The sequence below is a fragment of the Anomaloglossus baeobatrachus genome, chromosome 2 (genome assembly GCF_048569485.1).
Source record: "Anomaloglossus baeobatrachus isolate aAnoBae1 chromosome 2, aAnoBae1.hap1, whole genome shotgun sequence".
Classification (NCBI taxonomy): Eukaryota; Metazoa; Chordata; class Amphibia; order Anura; family Aromobatidae; genus Anomaloglossus; species Anomaloglossus baeobatrachus.
The window spans coordinates 691959832-691984380 of NC_134354.1; the positions used below are offsets into that span (position 1 = coordinate 691959832).

Here is a 24549-nt window from a genome sequence, read left to right on the forward strand (position 1 = left end):
AAAAAATGGATAAAAAGTGGAGAAAAAGTGGAGAAAAAAAGAGGAGAAAAAGTGGAGAAAAAGTGGAGAAAAAAATGGATAAAAAGTGGAGAAAAAGTGGATAAAAAGTGGAGAAAAAGTGGAGAAAACGTGGAGAAAAAGTGGATAAAAAGTGGAGAAAAAGTGAAGAAAAAGTGGAGAAAAAAATGTAGAAAAAGTGGAGAAAAAATGTAGAAAAAGTGGAGACAAAGTGGAGAAAAAGTGGAGAAAAAAATGGATAAAAAGTGGAGAAAAAGTGGAGAAAAAAAGAGGAGAAAAAGTGGAGAAAAAGTGGAGAAAAAATGGATAAAAAGTGGAGAAAAAGTGGAGAAAAAAAGTGGAGAAAAAGTGGAGAGAAAGTGGAGAAAAAAATGGCTAAAAAGTGAAGAAAAAATGGAGAAAAATGGAGATAAAGTGGAGAAAAAAATGGCTAAAAAGTGAAGAAAAAGTGGAGAAAAATGGAGAAAAAGTGGAGAAAAAGTGGATAAAAAGTGGAGAAAAAAATGGATAAAAAGTGGAGAAAAAGTGGAGAAAAAAAGTGGAGAAAAAGTGGAGAAAAAAATGGATAATAAGTGGAGAAAAAGTGGAGAAAAAAAGTGGAGAAAAAGTGTAGAAAAAGTGGAGAAAAAAAATGGCTAAAAAGTGAAGAAAAAGTGGAGAAAAAGTGGAGAAAAAGTGGAGAAAAAGTGGAGAAAAAAATGGATAAAAAGTGGAGAAAAAGTGGAGAAAAAAAGTGGAGAAAAAGTGTAGAAAAAGTGGAGAAAAAAATGGCTAAAAAGTGAAGAAAAAGTGGAGAAAAAGTGGAGAAAAAGTGGAGAAAAAGTGGAGAAAAAGTGGAGAAAACGTGGAGAAAAAGTGGATAAAAAGTGGAGAAAAAGTGAAGAAAAAGTGGAGAAAAAAATGTAGAAAAAGTGGAGAAAAAATGTAGAAAAAGTGGAGACAAATTGGAGAAAAAGTGGAGAAAAAAATGGATAAAGAGTGGAGAAAAAGTGGAGAAAAAAAGTGGAGAAAAAGTGGAGAAAAAAATGGATAAAAAGTGGAGAAAAAGTGGAGAAAAAAAGTGGAGAAAAAGTGGAGAGAAAGTGGAGAAAAAAATGGCTAAAAAGTGAAGAAAAAGTGGAGAAAAATGGAGAGAAAGTGGAGAAAAAAATGGCTAAAAAGTGAAGAAAAAGTGGAGAAAAAGTGGAGAAAAAGTGGAGAAAAAGTGGAGAAAAAGTGGAGAAAAAAATGTAGAGAAAGTGGAGAAAAAATGTACAAAAAGTGGAGAAAAAGTGGAGAAAAAAATGGATAAAAAGTGGAGAAAAAGTGGAGAAAAAAAGTGGGGAAAAAGTGGAGAAAAAGTGGAGAAAAAAATGGCTAAAAAGTGAAGAAAAAATGGAGAAAAAGTGGAGAAAAAGTGGAGAAAAAGTAGAGAAAAAAATGGATAAAAAGTGGAGAAAAAGTGGATAAAAAGTGGATAAAAAGTGGAGAAAAAGTGGATAAAAAGTGGAGAAAAAGTGGAGAAAAAGTGGAAAAAAAAATGGAGAAAAAGTGGAGAAAAAGTGGATAAAAAGTGGAGAAAAAGTGGATAAAAAGTGGATAAAAAGTAGAGAAAAAGTGGAGAAAAAGTGGAGAAAAAGTGGAGAAAAAGTGGAGAAAAAAATGGCTAAAAAGTGGAGAAAAAAATGGATAAAAAGTGGAGAAAAAATTGAGAAAAAGTGGATAAAAAGTGGATAAAAATAGGATAAAAAGTGGAGAAAAAGTGGAGAAAAAGTGGAGAAAAAAATGGAGAAAAAGTGGATAAAAAGTGGAGAAAAAAAGTGGAGAAAAAGTGGAGAAAAAGTGGAGAAAAAGTGGAGAAAAAAATGGCTAAAAAGTGAAGAAAAAGTGGAGAAAAAAATGGAGAAAAAGTGGAGAAAAAGTGGAGAAAAAAATGGAGAAAAAGTGGAGAACAAGTGGAGAGAAAGTGGAAAAAAAGTGGAGAAAAAGTGAAGAAAAAGTGGAGAAAAAAATGTAGAAAAAGTGGAGAAAAAATGTAGAAAAAGTGGAGACAAAGTGGAGACAAAGTGGAGAAAAAGTGGAGAAAAAAAGTGGAGAAAAAGTGGAGAAAAAGTGGAGAAAAAAATGGCTAAAAAGTGAAGAAAAAGTGGAGAAAAAGTGGAGAAAAAAGTGGAGAAAAAGTGGAGAAAAAGTGGAGAAAAAAATGGATAAAAAGTGGATAAAAAGTGGAGAAAAAGTGGAGAAAAAGTGGAGAAAAAAATGGATAAAAAGTGGAGAAAAAGTGGAGAAAAAAGTGGAGAAAAAGTGGAGAAAAAGTGGAGAAAAAGTGGAAAAAAAGTGGAGAAAAAGTGGAGAAAAAAATGGCTAAAAAGTGAAGAAAAAGTGGAGAAAAAGTGGAGAAAAAAGTGGAGAAAAAAGTGGAGAAAAAGTGGAGAAAAAGTGGAGAAAAAGTGGAGAAAAAGTGGAGAAAAAAATGGAGAAAAAGTGGAGAAAAAATGGAGAAAAAGTGGAGAAAAAGTGGAGAAAAAGTGGAGAAAAAGTGGAGAAAAAGTGGATAAAAAAATGTAGAAAAAGTGGAGAAAAAATGTAGAAAAAGTGGAGACAAAGTGGAGAAAAAGTGGAGAAAAAAATGGATAAAAAGTGGAGAAAAAGTGGAGAAAAAGTGGAGAAAAAAAATGGATAAAAAGTGGAGAAAAAGTGGAGAAAAAAAGTGGAGAAAAAGTGGAGAAAAAAATGGCTAAAAAGTGGAGAAAAAATTGAGAAAAAGTGGAGAAAAAGTGGAGAAAAAGTGGAGAAAAAAATGGATAAAAAGTGGAGAAAAAGTTGATAAAAAGTGAAGAAAAAGTGGAGAAAAAGTGGATAAAAAGTTAAGAAAAAGTGGAGAAAAAGTGGAGAAAAAGTGGAGAAAAAATGTAGAAAAAGTGGAGACAAAGTGGAGAAAAAAATGGATAAAAAGTGGATAAGAAGTGGATAAAAAGTGGATAAAAAGTGGAGAAAAAAATGGATAAAAAGTGGAGAAAAAGTGGAGAAAAAGTGGAGAAAAAAATGTAGAAAAAGTGGAGAAAAAATGTAGAAAAAGTGGAGACAAAGTGGAGAAAAAGTGGAGAAAAAAATGGATAAAAAGTGGAGAAAAAGTGGAGAAAAAAAGTGGAGAAAAAGTGGAGAAAAAGTGGAGAAAAAAATGGATGAAAAGTGGAGAAAAAGTGGAGAAAAAAAGTGGAGAAAAAGTGGAGAGAAAGTGGAGAAAAAAATGGCTAAAAAGTGAAGAAAAAGTGAAGAAAAATGGAGAAAAAGTGGAGAAAAAGTGGAGAAAAAGTGGAGAAAAAGTGGAGAGAAAGTGGAGAAAAAAATGGCTAAAAAGTGAAGAAAAAAAGGAGAAAAATGGAGAAAAAGTGGAGAAAAAGTGGAGAAAAAGTGGAGAAAAAAATGTAGAAAAAGTGGAGAAAAAAATGTACAAAAAGTGGAGACAAAGTGGAGAAAAAGTGGAGAAAAAAATGGATAAAAAGTGAAGAAAAAGTGGAGAAAAAGTGGAGAAAAAAATGGATAAAAAGTGGAGAAAAAGTGGAGAAAAAGTGGAGAAAAAGTGGAGAAAACGTGGAGAAAAAGTGGATAAAAAGTGGAGAAAAAGTGAAGAAAAAGTGGAGAAAAAAATGTAGAAAAAGTGGAGAAAAAATGTAGAAAAAGTGGAGACAAAGTGGAGAAAAAGTGGAGAAAAAAATGGATAAAAAGTGGAGAAAAAGTGGAGAAAAAAATGTAGAAAAAGTGGAGAAAAAATGTAGAAAAAGTGGAGACAAAGTGGAGAAAAAGTGGAGAAAAAAATGGATAAAAAGTGGAGAAAAAGTGGAGAAAAAAAGTGGTGAAAAAGTGGAGAGAAAGTGGAGAAAAAAATGGCTAAAAAGTGAAGAAAAAGTGGAGAAAAATGGAGAGAAAGTGGAGAAAAAAATGGCTAAAAAGTGAAGAAAAAGTGGAGAAAAATGGAGAAAAAGTGGAGAAAAAAATGTAGAAAAAGTGGAGAAAAAATGTACAAAAAGTGGAGAAAAAGTGGAGAAAAAAATGTAGAAAAAGTGGAGAAAAAATGTACAAAAAGTGGAGAAAAAGTGGAGAAAAAAATGGATAAAAAGTGAAGAAAAAATGGAGAAAAAGTGGAGAAAAAGTGGAGAAAAAGTGGAGAAAAAAATGGATAAAAAGTGGAGAAAAAGTGGAGAAAAAGTGGAGAAAAAAATGGATAAAAAGTGGATAAAAAGTGGATAAAAAGTGGATAAAAAGTGAAGAAAAAGTGGAGAAAAAGTGGAGAAAAAAAATGTAGAAAAAGTGGAGAAAAAATGTAGAAAAAGTGGAGACAAAGTGGAGAAAAAGTGGAGAAAAAAATGGATAAAAAGTGGATAAAAAGTGGAGAAAAAAAGTGGAGAAAAAGTGGAGAAAAAAATGGATAAAAAGTGGAGAAAAAGTGGAGAAAAAAAGTGGCGAAAAAGTGGAGAAAAAGTGGAACAAAAGTGGAGAAAAAGTGGAGAAAAAGTGGAGAAAAAGTGGATAAAAAGTGGATAAAAAGTGGAGAAAAAGTGGAGAAAAAGTGGATAAAAAGTGGAGAAAAAGTGGATAAAAAGTGAAGAAAAAGTGGAGAAAAAGTGGATAAAAAAATGTAGAAAAAGTGGAGAAAAAATGTAGAAAAAGTGGAGACAAAGTGGAGAAAAAGTGGAGAAAAAAAATGGATAAAAAGTGGAGAAAAAGTGGAGAAAAAAAGTGGAGAAAAAGTGGAGAAAAGGTGGAGAAAAAAAATGGATAAAAAGTGGAGAAAAAGTGGAGAAAAAAAGTGGAGAAAAAGTGGAGAAAAAAATGGCTAAAAAGTGGAGAAAAAATTGAGAAAAAGTGGAGAAAAAGTGGAGAAAAAGTGGAGAAAAAATGGAGAAAAAATGGAGAAAAAGTGGAGAAAAAGTGGAGAAAAAAGTGGAGAAAAAAGTGGAGAAAAAAGTGGAGAAAAAAAGTGGATAAAAAGTGGAGAAAAAGTGGATAAAAAGTGGATAAAAAGTGGATAAAAAGTGGATAAAAAGTGAAGAAAAAGTGGAGAAAAAGTGGAGAAAAAAAATGTAGAAAAAGTGGAGAAAAAATGTAGAAAAAGTGGAGACAAAGTGGAGAAAAAGTGGAGAAAAAAATGGATAAAAAGTGGAGAAAAAGTGGAGAAAAAAAGTGGAGAAAAAGTGGAGAAAAAAATGGATAAAAAGTGGAGAAAAAGTGGAGAAAAAAAGTGGCGAAAAAGTGGAGAAAAAGTGGAACAAAAGTGGAGAAAAAGTGGAGAAAAAGTGGATAAAAAGTGGATAACAAGTGGATAAAAAGTGGAGAAAAAGTGGAGAAAAAGTGGATAAAAAGTGGAGAAAAAGTGGATAAAAAGTGAAGAAAAAGTGGAGAAAAAGTGGATAAAAAAATGTAGAAAAAGTGGAGAAAAAATGTAGAAAAAGTGGAGACAAAGTGGAGAAAAAGTGGAGAAAAAAAATGGATAAAAAGTGGAGAAAAAGTGGAGAAAAAAAGTGGAGAAAAAGTGGAGAAAAAGTGGAGAAAAAGTGGAGAAAAAAAATGGATAAAAAGTGGAGAAAAAGTGGAGAAAAAAAGTGGAGAAAAAGTGGAGAAAAAAATGGCTAAAAAGTGGAGAAAAAATTGAGAAAAAGTGGAGAAAAAGTGGAGAAAAAATGGAGAAAAAGTGGAGAAAAAGTGGAGAAAAAAGTGGAGAAAAAAGTGGAGAAAAAAGTGGAGAAAAAGTGGAGAAAAAAGTGGAGAAAAAAAGTGGAGAAAAAGTGGAGAAAAAGTGGAGAAAAAAATGGATAAAAAGTGGAGAAAAAGTGGATAAAAAGTGAAGAAAAAGTGGAGAAAAAGTGGATAAAAAGTGAAGAAAAAGTGGAGAAAAAGTGGAGAAAAAGTGGAGAAAAAATGTAGAAAAAGTGGAGACAAAGTGGAGAAAAAAATGGATAAAAAGTGGATAAAAAGTGGATAAAAAGTGGAGAAAAAGTGGAGAAAAAAATGGATAAAAAGTGGAGAAAAAGTGGAGAAAAAAAGTGGAGAAAAAGTGGCGAAAAAAATGGATAAAAAGTGGAGAAAAAGTGGAGAAAAAAAGTGGAGAAAAAGTGGAGAGAAAGTGGAGAAAAAAATGGCTAAAAAGTGAAGAAAAAGTGGAGAAAAAAAATGTAGAAAAAGTGGAGAAAAAATGTAGAAAAAGTGGAGACAAAGTGGAGAAAAAGTGGAGAAAAAAATGGATAAAAAGTGGAGAAAAAGTGGAGAAAAAAAGTGGAGAAAAAGTGGAGAAAAAAATGGATAAAAAGTGGAGAAAAAGTGGAGAAAAAAAGTGGAGAAAAAGTGGAGAAAAAAATGGATAAAAAGTGGAGAAAAAGTGGAGAAAAAAAGTGGCGAAAAAGTGGAGAAAAAGTGGAACAAAAGTGGAGAAAAAGTGGAGAAAAAGTGGATAAAAAGTGGATAACAAGTGGATAAAAAGTGGAGAAAAAGTGGAGAAAAAGTGGATAAAAAGTGGAGAAAAAGTGGATAAAAAGTGAAGAAAAAGTGGAGAAAAAGTGGATAAAAAAATGTAGAAAAAGTGGAGAAAAAATGTAGAAAAAGTGGAGACAAAGTGGAGAAAAAGTGGAGAAAAAAAATGGATAAAAAGTGGAGAAAAAGTGGAGAAAAAAAGTGGAGAAAAAGTGGAGAAAAAGTGGAGAAAAAAAATGGATAAAAAGTGGAGAAAAAGTGGAGAAAAAAAGTGGAGAAAAAGTGGAGAAAAAAATGGCTAAAAAGTGGAGAAAAAATTGAGAAAAAGTGGAGAAAAAGTGGAGAAAAAATGGAGAAAAAGTGGAGAAAAAGTGGAGAAAAAAGTGGAGAAAAAAGTGGAGAAAAAAGTGGAGAAAAAGTGGAGAAAAAAGTGGAGAAAAAAAGTGGAGAAAAAGTGGAGAAAAAGTGGAGAAAAAAATGGATAAAAAGTGGAGAAAAAGTGGATAAAAAGTGAAGAAAAAGTGGAGAAAAAGTGGAGAAAAAGTGGAGAAAAAATGTAGAAAAAGTGGAGACAAAGTGGAGAAAAAAATGGATAAAAAGTGGATAAAAAGTGGATAAAAAGTGGAGAAAAAGTGGAGAAAAAAATGGATAAAAAGTGGAGAAAACGTGGAGAAAAAAATGGCTAAAAAGTGGAGAAAAAGTGGAGAAAAAAAGTGGAGAAAAAGTGGAGAAAAAAATGGCTAAAAAGTGAAGAAATAGTGGAGAAAAAATTGAGAAAAAGTGGAGAAAAAGTGGAGAAAAAGTGGATAAAAAGTGGAGAAAAAGTGGAGAAAAAAATGGAGAAAAAGTGGAGAAAAAAATGGATAAAAAGTGGATAAAAAGTGGAGAAAAAAAGTGGAGAAAAAGTGGAGAAAAAAATGGAGAAAAAGTGGAGAAAAAGTGGAGAAAAAGAAGGGAATTTTGTTTACTTACCGTAAATTCCTTTTCTTCTAGCTCCAATTGGGAGACCCAGACAATTGGGTGTATAGGCTATGCCTCCGGAGGCCGCACAAAGTATTACACTTAAAAGTGTTAAGCCCCTCCCCTTCTGCCTATACACCCCCCGTGCTCCCACGTGCTCCTCAGTTTTGGTGCAAAAGCAAGAAGGAAGAAAAAGAATTATAAACTGGTTTAAAGTAACTTCAATCCGAAGGAATATCGGAGAACTGAAACCATTCAACATGAACAACATGTGTACACAAAAAAACAGGGGCGGGCGCTGGGTCTCCCAATTGGAGCTAGAAGAAAAGGAATTTACGGTAAGTAAACAAAATTCCCTTCTTCTTTGTCGCTCCATTGGGAGACCCAGACAATTGGGACGTCCAAAAGCAGTCCCTGGGTGGGTAAAATAATACCTCGTAAGAGAGCCGTAAAACGGCCTCTTCCTACAGGTGGGCAACCGCCGCCTGAAGGACTCGTCTACCTAGGCTGGCATCCGCCGAAGCATAGGTATGCACCTGATAGTGTTTCGTGAAAGTGTGCAGGCTCGACCAGGTAGCCGCCTGACACACCTGCTGAGCCGTAGCCTGGTGCCTCAAAGCCCAGGACGCGCCCACGGCTCTGGTAGAATGGGCCTTCAGCCCTGAGGGAACCGGAAGCCCAGCCGAACGGTAGGCTTCGAGAATTGGCTCCTTGATCCACCGAGCCAAGGTTGATTTGGAAGCCTGTGACCCTTTACGCTGGCCAGCGACAAGGACAAAGAGTGCATCCGAGCGGCGCAGGGGCGCCGTACGAGAAATGTAGAGTCTGAGTGCTCTCACCAGATCTAACAAGTGCAAATCCTTTTCACATTGGTGAACTGGATGAGGACAAAAAGAAGGTAAGGAGATATCCTGATTGAGATGAAAGGGGGATACCACCTTAGGGAGAAATTCCGGAACCGGACGCAGAACCACCTTGTCCTGGTGAAAAACCAGGAAAGGGGCTTTGCATGACAGCGCTGCTAGCTCAGACACTCTCCGAAGTGAAGTGACTGCTACTAGAAAAACCACTTTCTGCGAAAGGCGTGAGAGAGAAATATCTCTCATTGGCTCGAATGGTGGTTTCTGAAGAACCATCAGCACCCTGTTCAGAACCCAGGGTTCTAACGGCCGCTTCTAAGGAGGAACGATGTGACAAACCCCCTGCAGGAACGTGCGTACCTGTGGAAGTCTGGCTAGGCGCTTCTGGAAAAACACAGAGAGCGCTGAGACTTGTCCCTTAAGGGAGCCGAGCGACAAACCCTTTTCCAGTCCAGATTGAAGGAAGGACAGAAAAGTGGGCAAGGCAAAAGGCCAGGGAGAAAAACCCTGAGCAGAGCACCACGACAGGAAAATTTTCCACGTCCTGTGGTAGATCTTGGCGGACGTTGGTTTCCTAGCCTGTCTCATAGTGGCAATGACGTCTTGAGATAACCCTGAAGACGCTAGGATCCAGGACTCAATGGCCACACAGTCAGGTTGAGGGCCGCAGAATTCAGATGGAAAAACGGCCCTTGAGATAGCAAGTCTGGTCGGTCTGGTAGTGCCCACGGTTGGCCGACCGTGAGATGCCACAGATCCGGGTACCACGACCGCCTCGGCCAGTCTGGAGCGACGAGGATGACGCGGCGGCAGTCGGCCCTGATCTTGCGTAACACTCTGGGCAACAGTGCCAGCGGAGGAAACACATAAGGGAGCTGAAACTGCGACCAATCCTGAACTAAGGCGTCTGCCGCCAGAGCTCTGGGATCTTGAGACCGTGCCATGAACGTCGGTACCTTGTTGTTGTGCCGGGACGCCATGAGGTCGACGTCCGGCACCCCCCAGCGGCAACAGATCTCCTGAAACACGTCCGGGTGAAGGGACCATTCCCCTGCGTCCATGCCCTGGCGACTGAGATAATCTGCTTCCAAGTTTTCCACGCCTGGAATGTGAACTGCAGAGATGGTGGAGGCCGTGGCTTCCACCCACATCAAAATCCGCCGGACTTCCTGGAAGGCTTGCCGACTGCGTGTGCCGCCTTGGTGGTTGATGTATGCCACCGCTGTGGAATTGTCCGACTGAATTCTGATCTGCTTGCCTTCCAGCCACTGCTGGAACGCTTTCAGGGCAAGATACACTGCCCGTATTTCCAGAACATTGATCTGAAGCGAGGACTGTTGCTGGGTCCACGTACCCTGAGCCCTGTGGTGGAGAAAAACCGCTCCCCACCCTGACAGACTCGCGTCCGTCGTGACCACCTCCCAGGATGGGGGTAGGAAGGATTTCCCCTTCGATAATGAAGTGGGAAGAAGCCACCACCGAAGGGAAGCTTTGGTCGCCTGAGAGAGGGAGACGTTCCTGTCGAGGGACGTCGGCTTCCTGTCCCATTTGCGTAGGATGTCCCATTGAAGAGGACGCAGGTGAAACTGCGCGAAATGAACTGCCTCCATTGCTGCCACCATCTTCCCCAGGAAGTGCATGAGGCGCCTCAAGGGGTGTGACTGGCCTTGAAGGAGAGATTGTACCCCTGTCTGTAGTGACCGCTGCTTGATCAGCGGAAGCTTCACTATCGCTGAGAGGGTATGAAACTCCATGCCAAGGTATGTGAGCGATTGGGCCGGTGTCAGATTTGACTTTGGAAAATTGATGATCCACCCGAAACTCTGGAGAGTCTCCAGGGTAGCGTCGAGGCTGTGTTGGCATGCCTCTTGAGAGGGTGCCTTGATCAGGAGATCGTCCAAGTAAGGGATCACCGAGTGACCCTGAGAGTGGAGGACCGCTACTACAGTAGCCATAACCTGGGTGAAAACCCGTGGGGCTGTTGCCAGGCCGAACGGCAGTGCCACGAACTGCAGGTGTTCGTTTTCTATGGCGAAGCGCAAGAAGCGCTGGTGCTCTGGAGCAATCGGTACGTGGAGATAAGCATCTTTGATATCGATCGATGCAAGGAAATCTCCTTGGGACATTGAGGCGATGACGGAGCGGAGGGATTCCATCCGGAACCGCCTGGTCGTTACGTGTTTGTTGAGAAGTTTCAGGTCCAGGACAGGACGGAAAGACCCGTCCTTCTTTGGGACCACAAACAAGTTGGAGTAAAAACCGTGGCCCTGTTGCTGAAGAGGAACAGGGACCACCACTCCTTCTGCCTTCAGAGTGCCCAGCGCCTGCAGAAGAGCCTCGGCTCGCTCGGGAGGCGGGGATGACCTGAAGAATCGAGTCGGGGACGAGAGGTGAACTCTATCTTGTAACCGTGAGACAGAATGTCTCTCACCCAACGGTCTTTTACCCGTGGCAGCCAGGCGTCGCAAAAGCGGGAGAGCCTGCCACAGACTGAAGATGCGGAGTGAGGAGGCCGAAAGTCATGAGAAAGCCGCTTTGGTAGCGGCACCTCCGGTGGCCTTTTTAGGACGTGACTTAGACCGCCATGCGTCAGAGTTCCTTTGATCTTTCTGAGGCCTTTTGGACGAGGAGAATTGGGACCTGCCCGCGCCCCGAAAGGACCGAAACCTCGACTGCCCCTTCCTCTGTTGGGGTATGTTCGGTTTGGGCTGGGGTAAGGATGTATCCTTTCCCTTGGATTGTTTGATGATTTCATCCAAACGCTCGCCAAACAATCGGTCGCCAGAAATTGGCAAACTGGTTAAGCGCTTTTTGGAAACAGAATCTGCCTTCCATTCCCGTAGCCACAAGGCCCTGCGGAGTACCACCGAATTGGCGGCTGCAACCGCCGTACGGCTCGCAGAGTCCAGGACAGCATTAATAGCGTAAGACGCAAATGCCGACGTCTGAGTGGTTATGGACGCCACCTGTGGCGCGGACGTGCGTGTGGCTGCGTCAATTTGCGCTTGACCTGCTGAGATAGCTTGTAGCGCCCATACGGCTGCGAACGCTGGGGCAAAAGAAGCGCCGATAGCTTCATAGATGGATTTCAACCAGAGCTCCATCTGCCTGTCAGTGGCATCTTTGAGTGAAGCCCCATCTTCCACTGCAAGTATGGATCTAGCTGCCAGTCTGGAGATTGGAGGATCCACTTTGGGACACTGAGCCCAACTTTTGACCACGTCAGGGGGAAAAGGATAACGTGTATCCTTAAGGCGCTTAGAAAAACGCTTATCTGGACAAGCATGGTGATTCTGGACTGCCTCTCTGAAATCAGAGTGGTCCAGAAACATACTCGGTGTACGCTTGGGAAACCTGAAACGGAATTTCTCCTGCTGAGAAGCTGACTCCTCCACCGGAGGAGCTGAGGGAGAAATATCCAACATACGATTGATGGACGCAATAAGGTCGTTCACTATGGCGTCCCCGTCCGGAGTATCAAGATTGAGAGCGGCCTCAGGATCAGAATCCTGATCAGCTGTCTCCGCATCATCAACCAGAGATTCCCCCCTCTGAGACCCTGCACAATATGATGATGTCGAGGGAAAATCTAAGCGAGCTCGCTTAGTCGGTCTGGGGCTGGGGTCTGTGTCAGAACCCTCAGCCTGGGATCCATGAGATACCCCGGGAGGACATTGTTGGTCCAGCTGAGGTGGGCCAGGGAACAAAGATTCAACAGAGTCCCTGTGCTGAGATACCGGCCTGGACTGCAAGGCTTCTAGTATCTTAGCCATAGTCTCAGAGAGTTTTGCAAACTCCGTCCCCGTCACCTGAACAGTGTTAGCAGGTGGCTCCCCCTGGGCCCCTCTTAGCAGAGGCTCCGGCTGAGTAAGTGCCACAGGGGCCGAACAGTGCACACAATGAGGGTCAGTGGAACCTGCCGGTAGCGGGGTCGTACATGCGGCGCAGGCAACATAATAAGCCTGTGTTTTGGCACCCCTGCCTTTCGTGGGTGCCATGCTATTATCTTCCCTGAGTAACACAATAGGGTATATAGCCAGAAATCAACTGTGCACCATACAGTGTAAAACATATATACCATAAACATATAATGTTACACTACTGCACAATGGGGCTAGCACCACAGGTGCTGCTTACCACCTGCCTAAAGCGGTTGTGAGGCCACCAGAGTCCCTGCCTGGGTCTCCCAGACTTTGTCCCCCTCTGCTGCGTCCGAGGAGCTGACAGGAATGGCTGCCGGCGTCCTGAGGAGAGGAGGGAGCTGTGGGCGTGACCCAGAAAGTGCGGGAACTGGTGCCCGCACTGTGCACAGTGAGGGGGGTGGAGTATGCAAAGCATGCTCCAGCCCTCAGTGCTGCTCGTTCTGTGCAGCGTCCCGCCCTTCCCCTGCCTGTCAGGGCTGTGGGCGGGAGGAAAGGAAACTGGGCCGCAAAAAGCCGGGGACTCTAGTAATAAACGCGGCCGCCGTAAAAGCGCGGCCGGCGTGAAAGTCCCCGGCGCACTACAAGTCCGAGCCGCGCCGCAGTGTTTCCATGGCCGCGGCGGTCAGTGCGGCAGTCCCTATACATAAACACACTCAGCAACGCTGAGTGTGTAATGGCACATATTAACCCGGTCAGCGCCGTGGTCCCCGGTGCACTAGCACACCCAGCAAAGCTGGAGTGTTGCTGTGCGCGGTCCCCACCGGGATACAGAGTACCTCCAAGTAGCAGGGCCATGTCCCTGAACGATACCCGGCTCCTATCCAGCAGGCTCCACAGGAGTTGTGGATGAAGCGCGGTCTCAGTGCCTGGAGACCGATAGGATCCCACTTCCACCAGAGCCCTAAGGGGGATGGGGAAGGAAAAACAGCATGTGGGCTCCAGCCTCCGTACCCGCAATGGATACCTCAACCTTACAACACCACCGACAAGAGTGGGGTGAGAAGGGAGCATGCTGGGGGCTCTATATGGGCCCACTTTTCTTCCATCCGACATGGTCAGCAGCTGCTGCTGACCAATCTGTGGAGCTGTGCGTGCGTGTCTGACCTCCTTCGCACAAAGCAAAAAACTGAGGAGCCCGTGGGAGCACGGGGGGTGTATAGGCAGAAGGGGAGGGGCTTAACACTTTTAAGTGTAATACTTTGTGCGGCCTCCGGAGGCATAGCCTATACACCCAATTGTCTGGGTCTCCCAATGGAGCGACAAAGAAAAGTGGAGAAAAAGTGGAGAAAAAAATGGCTAAAAAGTGAAGAAAAAGTGGAGAAAAAATGGATAAAAAGTGGAGAAAAAGTGGAGAAAAAGTGGAGAAAAAAATGGATAAAAAGTGGATAAAAAGTGGATAAAAAGTGGATAAAAAGTGGAGAAAAAGTGAAGAAAAAGTGGAGAAAAAGTAGAGAAAAAAATGTAGAAAAAGTGGAGAAAAAATGTAGAAAAATTGGAGACAAAGTGGAGAAAAAGTGGAGAAAAAAATGGATAAAAAGTGGAGAAAAAGTGGAGAAAAAAAGTGGAGAAAAAGTGGAGAAAAAAATGGATAAAAAGTGGAGAAAAAGTGGAGAAAAAAAGTGGAGAAAAAGTGGAGAAAAAGTGGAAAAAAAGTGGAGAAAAAGTGGAGAAAAAAAATCGCTAAAAAGTGAAGAAAAAGTGGAGAAAAAGTGGAGAAAAAAATGGAGAAAAAGTGGATAAAAAGTGGATAAAAAGTGGATAAAAAGTGGATAAAAAGTGGATAAAAAGTGAAGAAAAAGTGGAGAAAAAGTGGATAAAAAAATGTAGAAAAAGTGGAGAAAAAATGTAGAAAAAGTGGAGACAAAGTGGAGAAAAAGTGGAGAAAAAAAAATGGATAAAAAGTGGAGAAAAAGTGGAGAAAAAAAGTGGAGAAAAAGTGGAGAAAAAGTGGAGAAAAAGTGGAGAAAAAGTGGAGAAAAAAAATGGATAAAAAGTGGAGAAAAAGTGGAGAAAAAACTGGCTAAAAAGTGGAGAAAAAATTGAGAAAAAGTGGAGAAAAAGTGGAGAAAAAGTGGAGAAAAAATGGATAAAAAGTGGAGAAAAAGTGGAGAAAAAAGTGGAGAAAAAAGTGGAGAAAAAGTGGAGAAAAAGTGGAGAAAAAGTAGAGAAAAAAATGGAGAAAAAGTGGATAAAAAGTGGATAAAAAGTGAAGAAAAAGTGGAGAAAAAGTAGAGAAAAAGTGGAGAAAAAATGTAGAAAAAGTGGAGACAAAGTGGAGAAAAAAATGGATAAAAAGTGGATAAAAAGTGGATAAAAAGTGGATAAAAAGTGGAGAAAAAAATGGAGAAAAAGTGGAGAAAAAGTGGAGAAAAAGTGGAGAAAAAGTGGAGAAAAAAATGTAGAAAAAGTGGAGAAAAAATGTAGAAAAAGTGGAGACAAAGTGGAGAAAAAAATGGATAAAAAGTGGAGAAAAAGTGGAGAAAAAGTGGAGAAAAAAATGGATAAAAAGTGGATAAAAAGTGGAGAAAAAGTGGAGAAAAAGTGGAGAAAAAAATGGATAAAAAGTGGAGAAAAAGTGGAGAAAGAGTGGAGAAAAAATGGAGGAAAAAATGGAGAAAAAAATGGAGAAAAAAGTGGAGAAAAAGTGGAGAGAAAGTGGAGAGAAAGTGGAGAAAAAGTGGAGAAAAAGTGGAGAAAAAGTGGAGAAAAAGTGGAGAAAAAGTGGAGAAAAAGTGGAGAAAAAGTGGAGAAAAAAATGGAGAAAAAGTGGAGAAAAAGTGGAGCACCCTTTGGTGCCTTTCATGTGGCACTAAGGGGTGCTTAGCTTTGTATTTAGCCAAAAAAATGAAAAAAAAAATGACGTAGGGTTCCCCCTAGTTTTGTAGCCAGCTAGGGTAAAGCAGATGGCTGCAGCCTGCAGACCACAGCTGTCAACCTCACCTTGGCTGGTAATCCAAAACTGAGGGCACCCCACGCTGTTATTTTAAATTAAATAATTTAAAAAAAAAAAAACACGTAGGGGTCCCCCAAAATTGGATCACCAGCCAAGGTAAAGCAGACAGCTGGGGCCTGATATTCTCAGACTAGGGAGGTCCATGGTTATTGGACTCTCCCCAGCCTAAAAATAGCAGGCCGCAGCCGCCCCAGAAGTGGCGCATCCATTAGATGCGCCAATCCTGGTGCTTCGCCCCAGCTCATCCCGCGCCCTGGTGCGGTGGCAAACGGGGTAATATATGGGGTTAATACCAGATGTGTAATGTCACCTGGCATCAAGCCCTGGGGTTGGTGAGGTCAGGCGTCTATCAGATACCCGACATCACCAACCCAGTCAGTAATAAAAAAAAATAGACGACAAACACATTTTTATTTGAAAAAACACTCCCCAAAACATTCCCTCTTTAACCAATTTATTAGAATGAAAAAACAAATCCAGGTCTGGTGTAATCCAAGGGGTTGCCATGACGATCCACACTGTCCCAGTCAATGAAGAGCAGGATGTTCCCCATTGGCTAGGAGAGCAGTGCAGTGACCTGAGCTAACATCAATGGGTCAGCCCAGGTCACTGCAGGGCATGACAAGTGCTGCTGTCAGTGAGGTACATTACCTGCGCTGATCTCCTGCACACTGACAGCTCCTGTCACTGAGTTCAATGACCGCCGCCTTCACAGCCAAATATCGCGAGAGGTCCGTGACGTCACCGCTAGTCAGTCTTGGGTCGGAAGCGAGAGGTGATGTGACAAGCGGCGGCCATGGAGGACAGTGACAGCGCTGAGGTCGGGATGGCGGGACTTCATCACCGCAGGTAAGCCGAGCGGGACCATGTGTGTGTGTGTGTGTGTGTGTGTGTGTATCTATATGTGTACATGCCGCGGGCAGGAGGGGGCGGAGTGAGCTGAGCGGGAAGTGTGGGCTTCCTGCACGTAACTAAGATAAACATCGGGTTACTAACCAAAGCGCTTTGCTTGGATACCCGACGTTTATCTTGGTTACCAGCTTCTGGCAGGCTGCCAGCGATGGCTCCTGCACACTGTAGCTGTAAAAAGCCCTGCTTTTTGCTGCTAGAACCGTTCTCGAACGTATCTAGAACTATCGAGCTTTTGCAAAAAGCTCGAGTTCTAGTTCGATCTCGAACAGCCCCCAAAATCACTCGAGCCTAGAACTGGAGAACCACGAACCGCGAACCGCGCTCAACTCTAGTTGTGGGACAATGTCAAAAACCTTTGCAAAGTCTAAAAACACTATATCCAGAGATACCCCTCTTTCCAGGTTTCTACTCCACCTCTTCATAAAAATGGTTCATGTTGGTTTCTCAACTTCTAGTTCTGGTAAAGAAGCTGGCTATCCCTCAAAAGGTTATTTTCTACCATATACACCTCTATATAGTCCCTTACAAACCTCTAAAACATTTTTCCCACAATGGATGTTAAATGAATGATATATCATGAAATAGCGTGTTGTTATCTACAGGGACCCATATTGTAACTAGTAATAGGACTGACCTCTCTATTCCCTTGAGTAGGTGCCTGTGCCTATTGGACAATAAGGCACTGCCTCCATATGCAGCCTATAGAAAAAATATAATATGAATTAGTTATAACATATGGGTAAACCCTTTACAACTAATATTACAATTTTCTGTATAAAACCATAGCTATTCATAGAATCATAGAATGGTAGAGTTGGAAGGGACCTCAAGGGCCATTGGGTCCAACCCCCTGCGAGTGCAGGTTTTCCTAATACATCCCAGCTGTATGTTTATCCAGTTTCCGCTTGAAGATTTCCATTGATGGAGAGCTCACCAGCTCCTGTGGTCGCCTGCTCCACTCACTGACTGCCCTCACGGTCAGAAAGTTTTTCCTAATGTACAATCTGAACCTCATTCCTTTTAGTTTCATCCCATTGCCTCTTGTACTTCCTTGCGCTAATTAGAATAGGGTGGTTCCCTCTACACTGTGATTTTCATATATTTGTAGACCTCTATTAAGTCTGCTCTCAGTTTTCTCTATTAAAAACTAAATTTTCCTAGTTCTTTTAGCCGGTCTTCATATGACATGGTTTGCAGATCTTCTGCCATCTCGGTTGCTCTTCTCTGGACTTGCTCCAATATATCGATGTCTTTCTTGAATTGAGGAGCTCAGTACATAGAATTCAATTGTCGATTAAAGTGTATTGCCAAATCTACATAATTGTCGCATATTTAGTAATCTTGTCCAAACTGTAGACAGTCAAAAAGGGAATAGTGCAAAAGGGTTTGTATCCATCTCACTTGTTGAGTGCATGGTCAAAAAGCTCAATAGCAATAGAAGTCCAACTGAAAACAGCACTAATTTAATCCATAAAAAAGGGAAAGCTTTATGGATCCATATTAAAAACAAGGTTATCACAACACGTTTCTGGCCTTTATAGTCCTTAGACTCAGCCCAAATGTTCACTGAAAGTAGCACACACACACACACATATATATATATATATATATATATATATATATATATAGATATATATATATATATACATATGCAATTTTTTTATTTTTGTAAGGCCCGTCACCTCCATCTCGAGCCATGATGATGACTTGATGGATAAACACTCTGTAGGAAGAACGATTTTGTGCATTCTAGATAGGTCCACTAGGGTCCTCTCTGCCGTAATTTAGTATTAAGCTATCGGATTGCTGGTGTAACACCTGCCTGGAGCCACAGACTCAGACGGGCTGTAATGGACAGGCTAGAGGGAAGCCACTCACCAAGCAGGACCCCCTGAGCCCTGAAACCCTTTAACCCCTAGTCAGGGATTTGGAATTACACAGGGCAGAATCGGCAGGCAAGGGCATAATCAGAAAACGAAGCAGAGGTCAAATCCGGATCGGGCAGCGAGGTACATAAACAGCAGGCATGAGACGTAGTCAGGAACAAGCAGAAGTCAGAACACCAGAATTACAGAACAGGGCAGAACAGGAACCAGAATATGAGAACTATCTCTGGCAGTGGTCAGCAGATAGGAGGGGAATTACAAAGGGTGTGGTGTCTTCCCATTGGTTGTAGCTGAATGATGGTACTTCAGCTGGAAGACACACGCCACCTATAGTCAGCCAGTGGTACTGCAACTCCCAAGGAAACCCAGACCAATGGATGAGCAGAGCCTGTGCCCACCGGCGCCGCTGGCATCGACTCCTCTCCTATCACCAGCACTATCCATGGCAGAAACACGGAGTCACCTGGCGATCGGAGCAGAAGTTGCTGGAGCGAACTCTGGTGGTGACGTAACAGCTGGTCTTCCTCTTCACCTTGTTCCTTCTATTCTTCACTTTACCACACATTAATTGACATACTATATGTGTAAGTAATAGCAGCGACAAAATTAATTGAAACACATAAATGAGTACACCTCAAGCTTTAGTGACATGTTAGTGTGACGCCCTGGCTGGGCCTGGTAGTCACAAATAGGGCCCCGCATTACACCCTTCCCTCACAGGTAACACACAGCCAACCTTAAAACCCTAGTCACCCCCTCGGGGCTTGATAGACACACCAGGGAGCGGAACCAGGCGGTTGGAAGATGCCCACCTAGGAGTTTTAGACAGCCCAGGGCGGGGAAAAAAGTCAGTTCAGTTCAGTTCAAAGAGTGCAGTTGGAGAGTTCAAGGAGAGTGGAGGTCAGGCCTGTGTCTGGGCCTGAGGCAAACTGACAGGTACCAGGGTAGGAGCCCTGGTGCCTTTGGTAGGAGGCAGACAGCGGTCTCCGTCTGCAGGAACCGGGAAGACGGCTCGGTGGAACCGAGGTGGACCGGGACAGGGTAGTGGCCTGCTGGTACCGACCCGGTGAACCGACTCGGAAACCGGAGCACACAGGGGGGTACTCAGACCCTGAAGCTAGGTCCAGAAGCAACTACGACTAGTTAATTAACTGATTGCAGCCAGGACTAGAGGTCCTGTCCCACTCAAAGTCCCGATTGAAGGCAACAGCCCACCAAGGGGGATAACAGGCCACCGTGAAGGCTCAGAGATCCCACTGGCCAGCGTCTGCAGGCAAGGGCTCTTTAGGCCACATCCAGCTGGGAACGGACTCCTGAAGTTGCAAGCGCAGGTAGTCCACCATTCCAAAACAGGTGCAGGAGAAAGACAGAGACCACCAGCCGGATGGGGGAACCCGAACGCAGCCGGCTGCGGGCACCGACCACCATCACCTTGGTTTACCAGAGACTCGTGTGTGTTTCTAATAGTGAGTACATCAGCACCCTGCGGTCACCCATCTCCCTGCACCACCAGTCCCCAATGGGTCCCGGGGCCACCATCCCTGCCCACGGAGGGGTTAACAACTTGCTGCGCAACATCTCCCCCGGGTGCCCCGTAACTGCAGCGGTGGTGTCCAATATCACCACATACCGTGGGTGGTGTCACGAACTCCGTACGGCCCAGCCCGTACATATACGTCCTACACCCACCATCCCATCACTCCCCTTTTCATTTGAAGTGACCGCGAGACCCCGGGTCCGGAGACCCTCGAGCCACCCACAGAAGGACCGGATCCGAGCAGCACGGCTGCCGAGAGCGGGGTGGTACATTAGTAATGCAAAATAAGATCTGATCTTATATTCTGACCCATGGGATTTGTAGTGTTAATCCAATTTGATTATTTGATAGAGCTCTCCTCCAATCCCCACCTCAAATTGGTTCAATATAACGGAAAGAAAAGTGAGTTACATCACTTGCATGAGTATGTAAAATATGTTTAGATACATTTGACGGATTAGATGCATTAGGATTGATGGCATCTCTAACGTTATCTAAGTCTTTGTTTCCATTTACACCCTGCTTAAAATAAATTGCATGCTTTGTACTGTGCCCGATACACTACATAGGTAAAATTACAATTTATGAATTGCTTCTATTTCGAATTGCTTTTATCAATCATATTTATTTTAATACTTTTACAAGCATAATTTACAACATCTGCATTTTTGCATTCCGTATTTGTACAAACCATTGCATTTCAATAATCAGATACCATTGCGCTTCTGTTGTAAACCATACTGGGTGACAAGACATTACCAAGGGTGGGAGCTCTTTTACTCGAAAAACCACAACCATTAGGCATGGCGTTTCTCATTCTGTCAATTATAAGTAATTTTAACCCTTTCACCCCCAGGTGATCTTCTAGTTTTTGTTTTAGTTTTTTACCTTTCCTTCTTCCAAGAGCCATAACTTTTTTATTTTTCATACAATATAGCCATATAAAGGATTGTTTTTTTGCGGAACGAGTTGTACTTTTGAACAACATCATATATGCTGTCCCATATTGTACTGGAAAAGGGTTAAAAATTCCAACTGCGTTGAAATTGGAAAAAAAAAGTGCAATTGCACAATTGTTTTTTGTTTGTGTTTTTTTTTATTTATCGTGTTCATTATTTTGAAAAACTGACCTGGTATTATGTAGATATCGGTACCAGACATGTATAGTTTTACTTTTATCCAAGTGGTGAAAATAAAATCAGATGTAAAATCAAACAAGAAAAAAAAAGGAATAGCGCTTTTGTCGCTCTTTTCCGAGACCTGTAGTGTTCTCATTTTTCAGGATCTGGGGCTCAGTGATGGCTTATTTTTTTGTGTCTTGAGCTGGGGTTTTTAATTATACAATTTTTGCATAGCTGTGATGTTTTGATCATGTGTTATTGCATTTTTTATGCAATGTTGTAGCGACCCAAAAAACGTAATTTTGTCGTTTGGAATTTTTTTCTTGCTACACGTGTAACAATCAGATGAACTGATTTTATATTTTCATAGATTGGGCATTTCTGAATGTGGTGATAACAAATATATGCACTTTTTATTATTATTATTATTATTATTATTATTATTGTTTTATTGTCAATAGGGCAAAAGAGGGGTGATTTGAACTTTTAGGGTTTTTATATTTTTTAAAACTATTTTTTTACTTTTTATGCTGATTATACACTGTCTGATCGCTTCTGCTGGGCACAAAAAAAATTCTTTTCATCTTTGACTTTGTCTGTGGCTATATTATCTAGGGAGATTAGGTTCACGAAGTCAGCCTATCTGTATTCCGGATCTGCAGAAAACGTCATGCAACAGGACATGGTGGATCGGTATTGGTTGAATGTTCTACGCCTACAGAGTCCTTTGTTAATATCATCGGTCAATGGAAGAGCTTTATTCAAGGCCGTTCATTTCATTACAGAGCAGGTGGAGCTTCAGATAAGAACCCTGCACACGGAGAAGATCACCTTCTATATGCTGCTTAACCTGTCTCATCCACTCCTCCTAGGTCTGCCTTGTCTTCAAATTCACAAACCTGTCTTAGACTGGTGGTCCAGTAAGGTGCTTCATTGGGGACTCTTCTGCCACGAGAGCAGTCTAGTCCCTCTACATCCTGCTAGTTCGCCTTTGTCACCATCTAGTTTGCAGAGTCTGCCGCCTCCCTGCGGTCATATGCGGACGTCTTTGTGGCGCCCTGGACAAGCCAGGACGTCATAGGTACTACAACAACACACCCCACACCCCGGCTAGGCACATCTAGGTCAAACACAAATCCTTGTTGCCTCCCTCCAGGGGCTGATGTCCACACCAGGGGGTGGGCCAGGTGGTTGGCCCCGCCCACCGAGGAGTTCACAGTCCTGGAGGCGGGAAAAGGAAGGGAGTTGAGTTGAGGAGTTTTGAAGAGTGAAGTGGTAGTGGAGGAGACTGACCGTGTCCGGGTGCGTGGCCCGGGCACAAACAGCAAGGTTGGCAGACGGTGGTGACCGTCTGCAGGAGAGGCTGATTGAAGCGAACCGTAAGGACCGGGGATGGGTGGTGGCCCGACGGTACCGGATCGGGGAGCAAAGAGAAGCCAGCACTATTCAGCAGGGTTACGGACCCCGACCAGGCTAGGAGTCGCCGTAAAACTGGTCAAATCCGTTAGCGAAGGGAACCTCCGGGGTTTCCCAGCAGTCAAGACCCGATTGAAGGCAACAGCTCACACCGTGAAGGGAAACACAGTCACCGCCAAGGATACAGTTCCCAGGGCCAGAGCCTGCGGGCAAAAGGGGCTCCCTCAGCATCCATCCAAGCTGGGGAGCGGGTTACCGGTGGGAAGCCATTGGAACCGTAAACACAACACAGGTGCAGGGAAAGGCAGTCACCACCAACCTACCGGGAGAACTACTGCAGCCGTCTGTGGGACCCGTCCATCCAGCCGTTTGTTTTACCGGAGACTTTGCATTCGTCATTGGCTGAGTGAGTACCACCGTGCCGTGTGGCACCGCGCTGCCCCCGCGACCCTGCACCTCACCAGGCCCCGTAACCCGCCTGCCATCCCTAACCCTCACCGGGCCCCGGGACAACCAACCCCCCTACCCACGGAGGGGAGAAACAACATCCAAGCTGCTCCCTGTCACCGCTCCCGGGATCCCCGTCCAGAGCAGCGGTGGTGTCACAACCTCACCACAACCGTGGGTGGCGTCACGGACAATATCCCTAAACCAAACCATCCCCCTTTCACTCACAGGCGAGGAGCGCCGCTCGAGTCCCTGGGATCCGGCCCACCGCTCGAGCCACCGAGCACCAGCAGCAGCCGGACCCGAGCAGTGGGTGAGCGCAGCGTCCCCTCCTCCGCCCGCGACATCTTCAATAAGAAAGAAGTTGAGACGTTACCTTCTCATATGCTGTATGACTGTCCTATAGTTCTGCTTCTGGGATGCTCTTCTCCTCGAGGTCATATTTATCCTCTATCTCTGGCAGAGACTCAGGCCATGTCAGACTACATCAAGAACAACCTGGCAAGAGGGTTTATCCAGAAGTCTCTTTGCCAGCAGGAGCTAGATTCTTTTTTGGCTAGAAAAAGCATGGCACTCTCCGGCCATGTATTGTCTATAGAGGCCTCAATCAAATTACGGTCAAGAACAATTATCTTTTGCCTCTCATACCAGAATTATTTGATCATCTCAGAGGTGCCAGGATCTTTACCAACCTCAATCTTCAAAGGGCATACAAGCTGATCCACATACATGAGGGAGATGAATGGAAAACTAAGTTCAACATCGGGAGAAAGCTACTTTGAGTATAATCTCATGCTGTTCGGTTTTAGTAATGCCCCAGCTGTCTTCCAAGAGTTTGTAAATTACATCTTCCGAGATCTCCTCTATTTGTGCATAGTGGTCTACCTGTTGGATATTATGGTCTTATAGAAGTTCTGTATGCAAGGTGACAATTCGTATTGAACTGATGATGCCCTACAACTTTGTAAATCATGTTTTTTCTCTATCTCGTTCCGTTTTCGAGATAAAAATGCTAACTCTGTTGTTTTCCACCAGGTGGTGCTATAGGGGGTTTCATTGCGTAGCGCATGGGTACTTTACTATACCTAGACACCACTTCTATGCCTATAGCTGCCGCCGTTCTCAAGTTAATGGCGGTGGATAGGATATGGGTGGACACAATGTATACAAGATTATCTTAGCACAGGAACAGTTTTATTTAAACACATCCAATTGTGGAAATTATTATACCAAGATCTATTGATTAAAATGAACTTTGTTTGTGGGAAACCCACTATAAGTTCAACAGTTTTCTCCTCTGAGGCAATTTCCTGTAGAACAGCAGTATCAAGAAATTGGAGCAAACATAAAAGGAGATATCAGCAATCACACATCAAGTCACATCAAGTCTATAACTGTGTACTGACAATGTGGGTTTTATAAAATAGGCATCCCCTGCTTGGATTATTGCTGGTGCCATGCTATGCCAGGCGATACGATCACTACTACCAATAATTATGTATAAAAGATCAAACTTACATCAACATGAAGCCAAAGACTATGCCGCTCACACACTGCTGCTATTTCTTCCAGAGAATCAAATGCTCCAAAAACGGTTGCCCCACAAGTTGTGATTACCAAGAAAGGCACAGAACCCTGAAGTGAGAAAAATAATCCCAAGTACATTATCAATAGAAATCTGTGATCCTTTCATATAGATTTAAATATTTCTATGATTTTTTTTTTTTACTCATGGATTTTAATTTTTACTGATTGCATGAGAATATGTGATGGATACAGAATCATTGATGACATGTTCTAGAGGTATTCCACCCTATAGATAATCTTTTAGGGTAAAATATACGGTAATCACTTAATAAAGCATCATATGCTGTTACACGGCATATCTACATAAATTACCATGCACATAGCTTTTTCATGTACAGGCACCTTCCAGTTAAACAAAATTATGCTTAAAGGAGTTATCCACTTTGAAAAAAATATATGGACCCCAAATGATTCCTGTATTGTAAAATAAAGTCAAATGGTGTTAGGGCCAGGTGGACGGGCAGACCCAGGAGGTGGATCCA

At 42.9% G+C, this 24549-nt stretch overlaps 1 protein-coding gene across 1 annotated transcript in view; it reads right to left on the reverse strand.

Moving 5' to 3' along the window:
- The window catches only part of CSAD (cysteine sulfinic acid decarboxylase), an 83631-nt gene extending 59257 nt beyond the window's left edge, over nucleotides 1-24374 (reverse strand). The window contains exons 1-2 of the mRNA XM_075334539.1: nucleotides 23999-24374; nucleotides 16708-16772 (exon numbers count right to left, since the gene is read on the reverse strand). Coding sequence (XP_075190654.1) covers nucleotides 16708-16772; nucleotides 23999-24145 — 212 coding nt within the window. The 5' untranslated portion in view covers nucleotides 24146-24374. The remainder of the gene's footprint in view (nucleotides 1-16707; nucleotides 16773-23998) is intronic.
- Nucleotides 24375-24549: the final 175 nt, after the last annotated feature.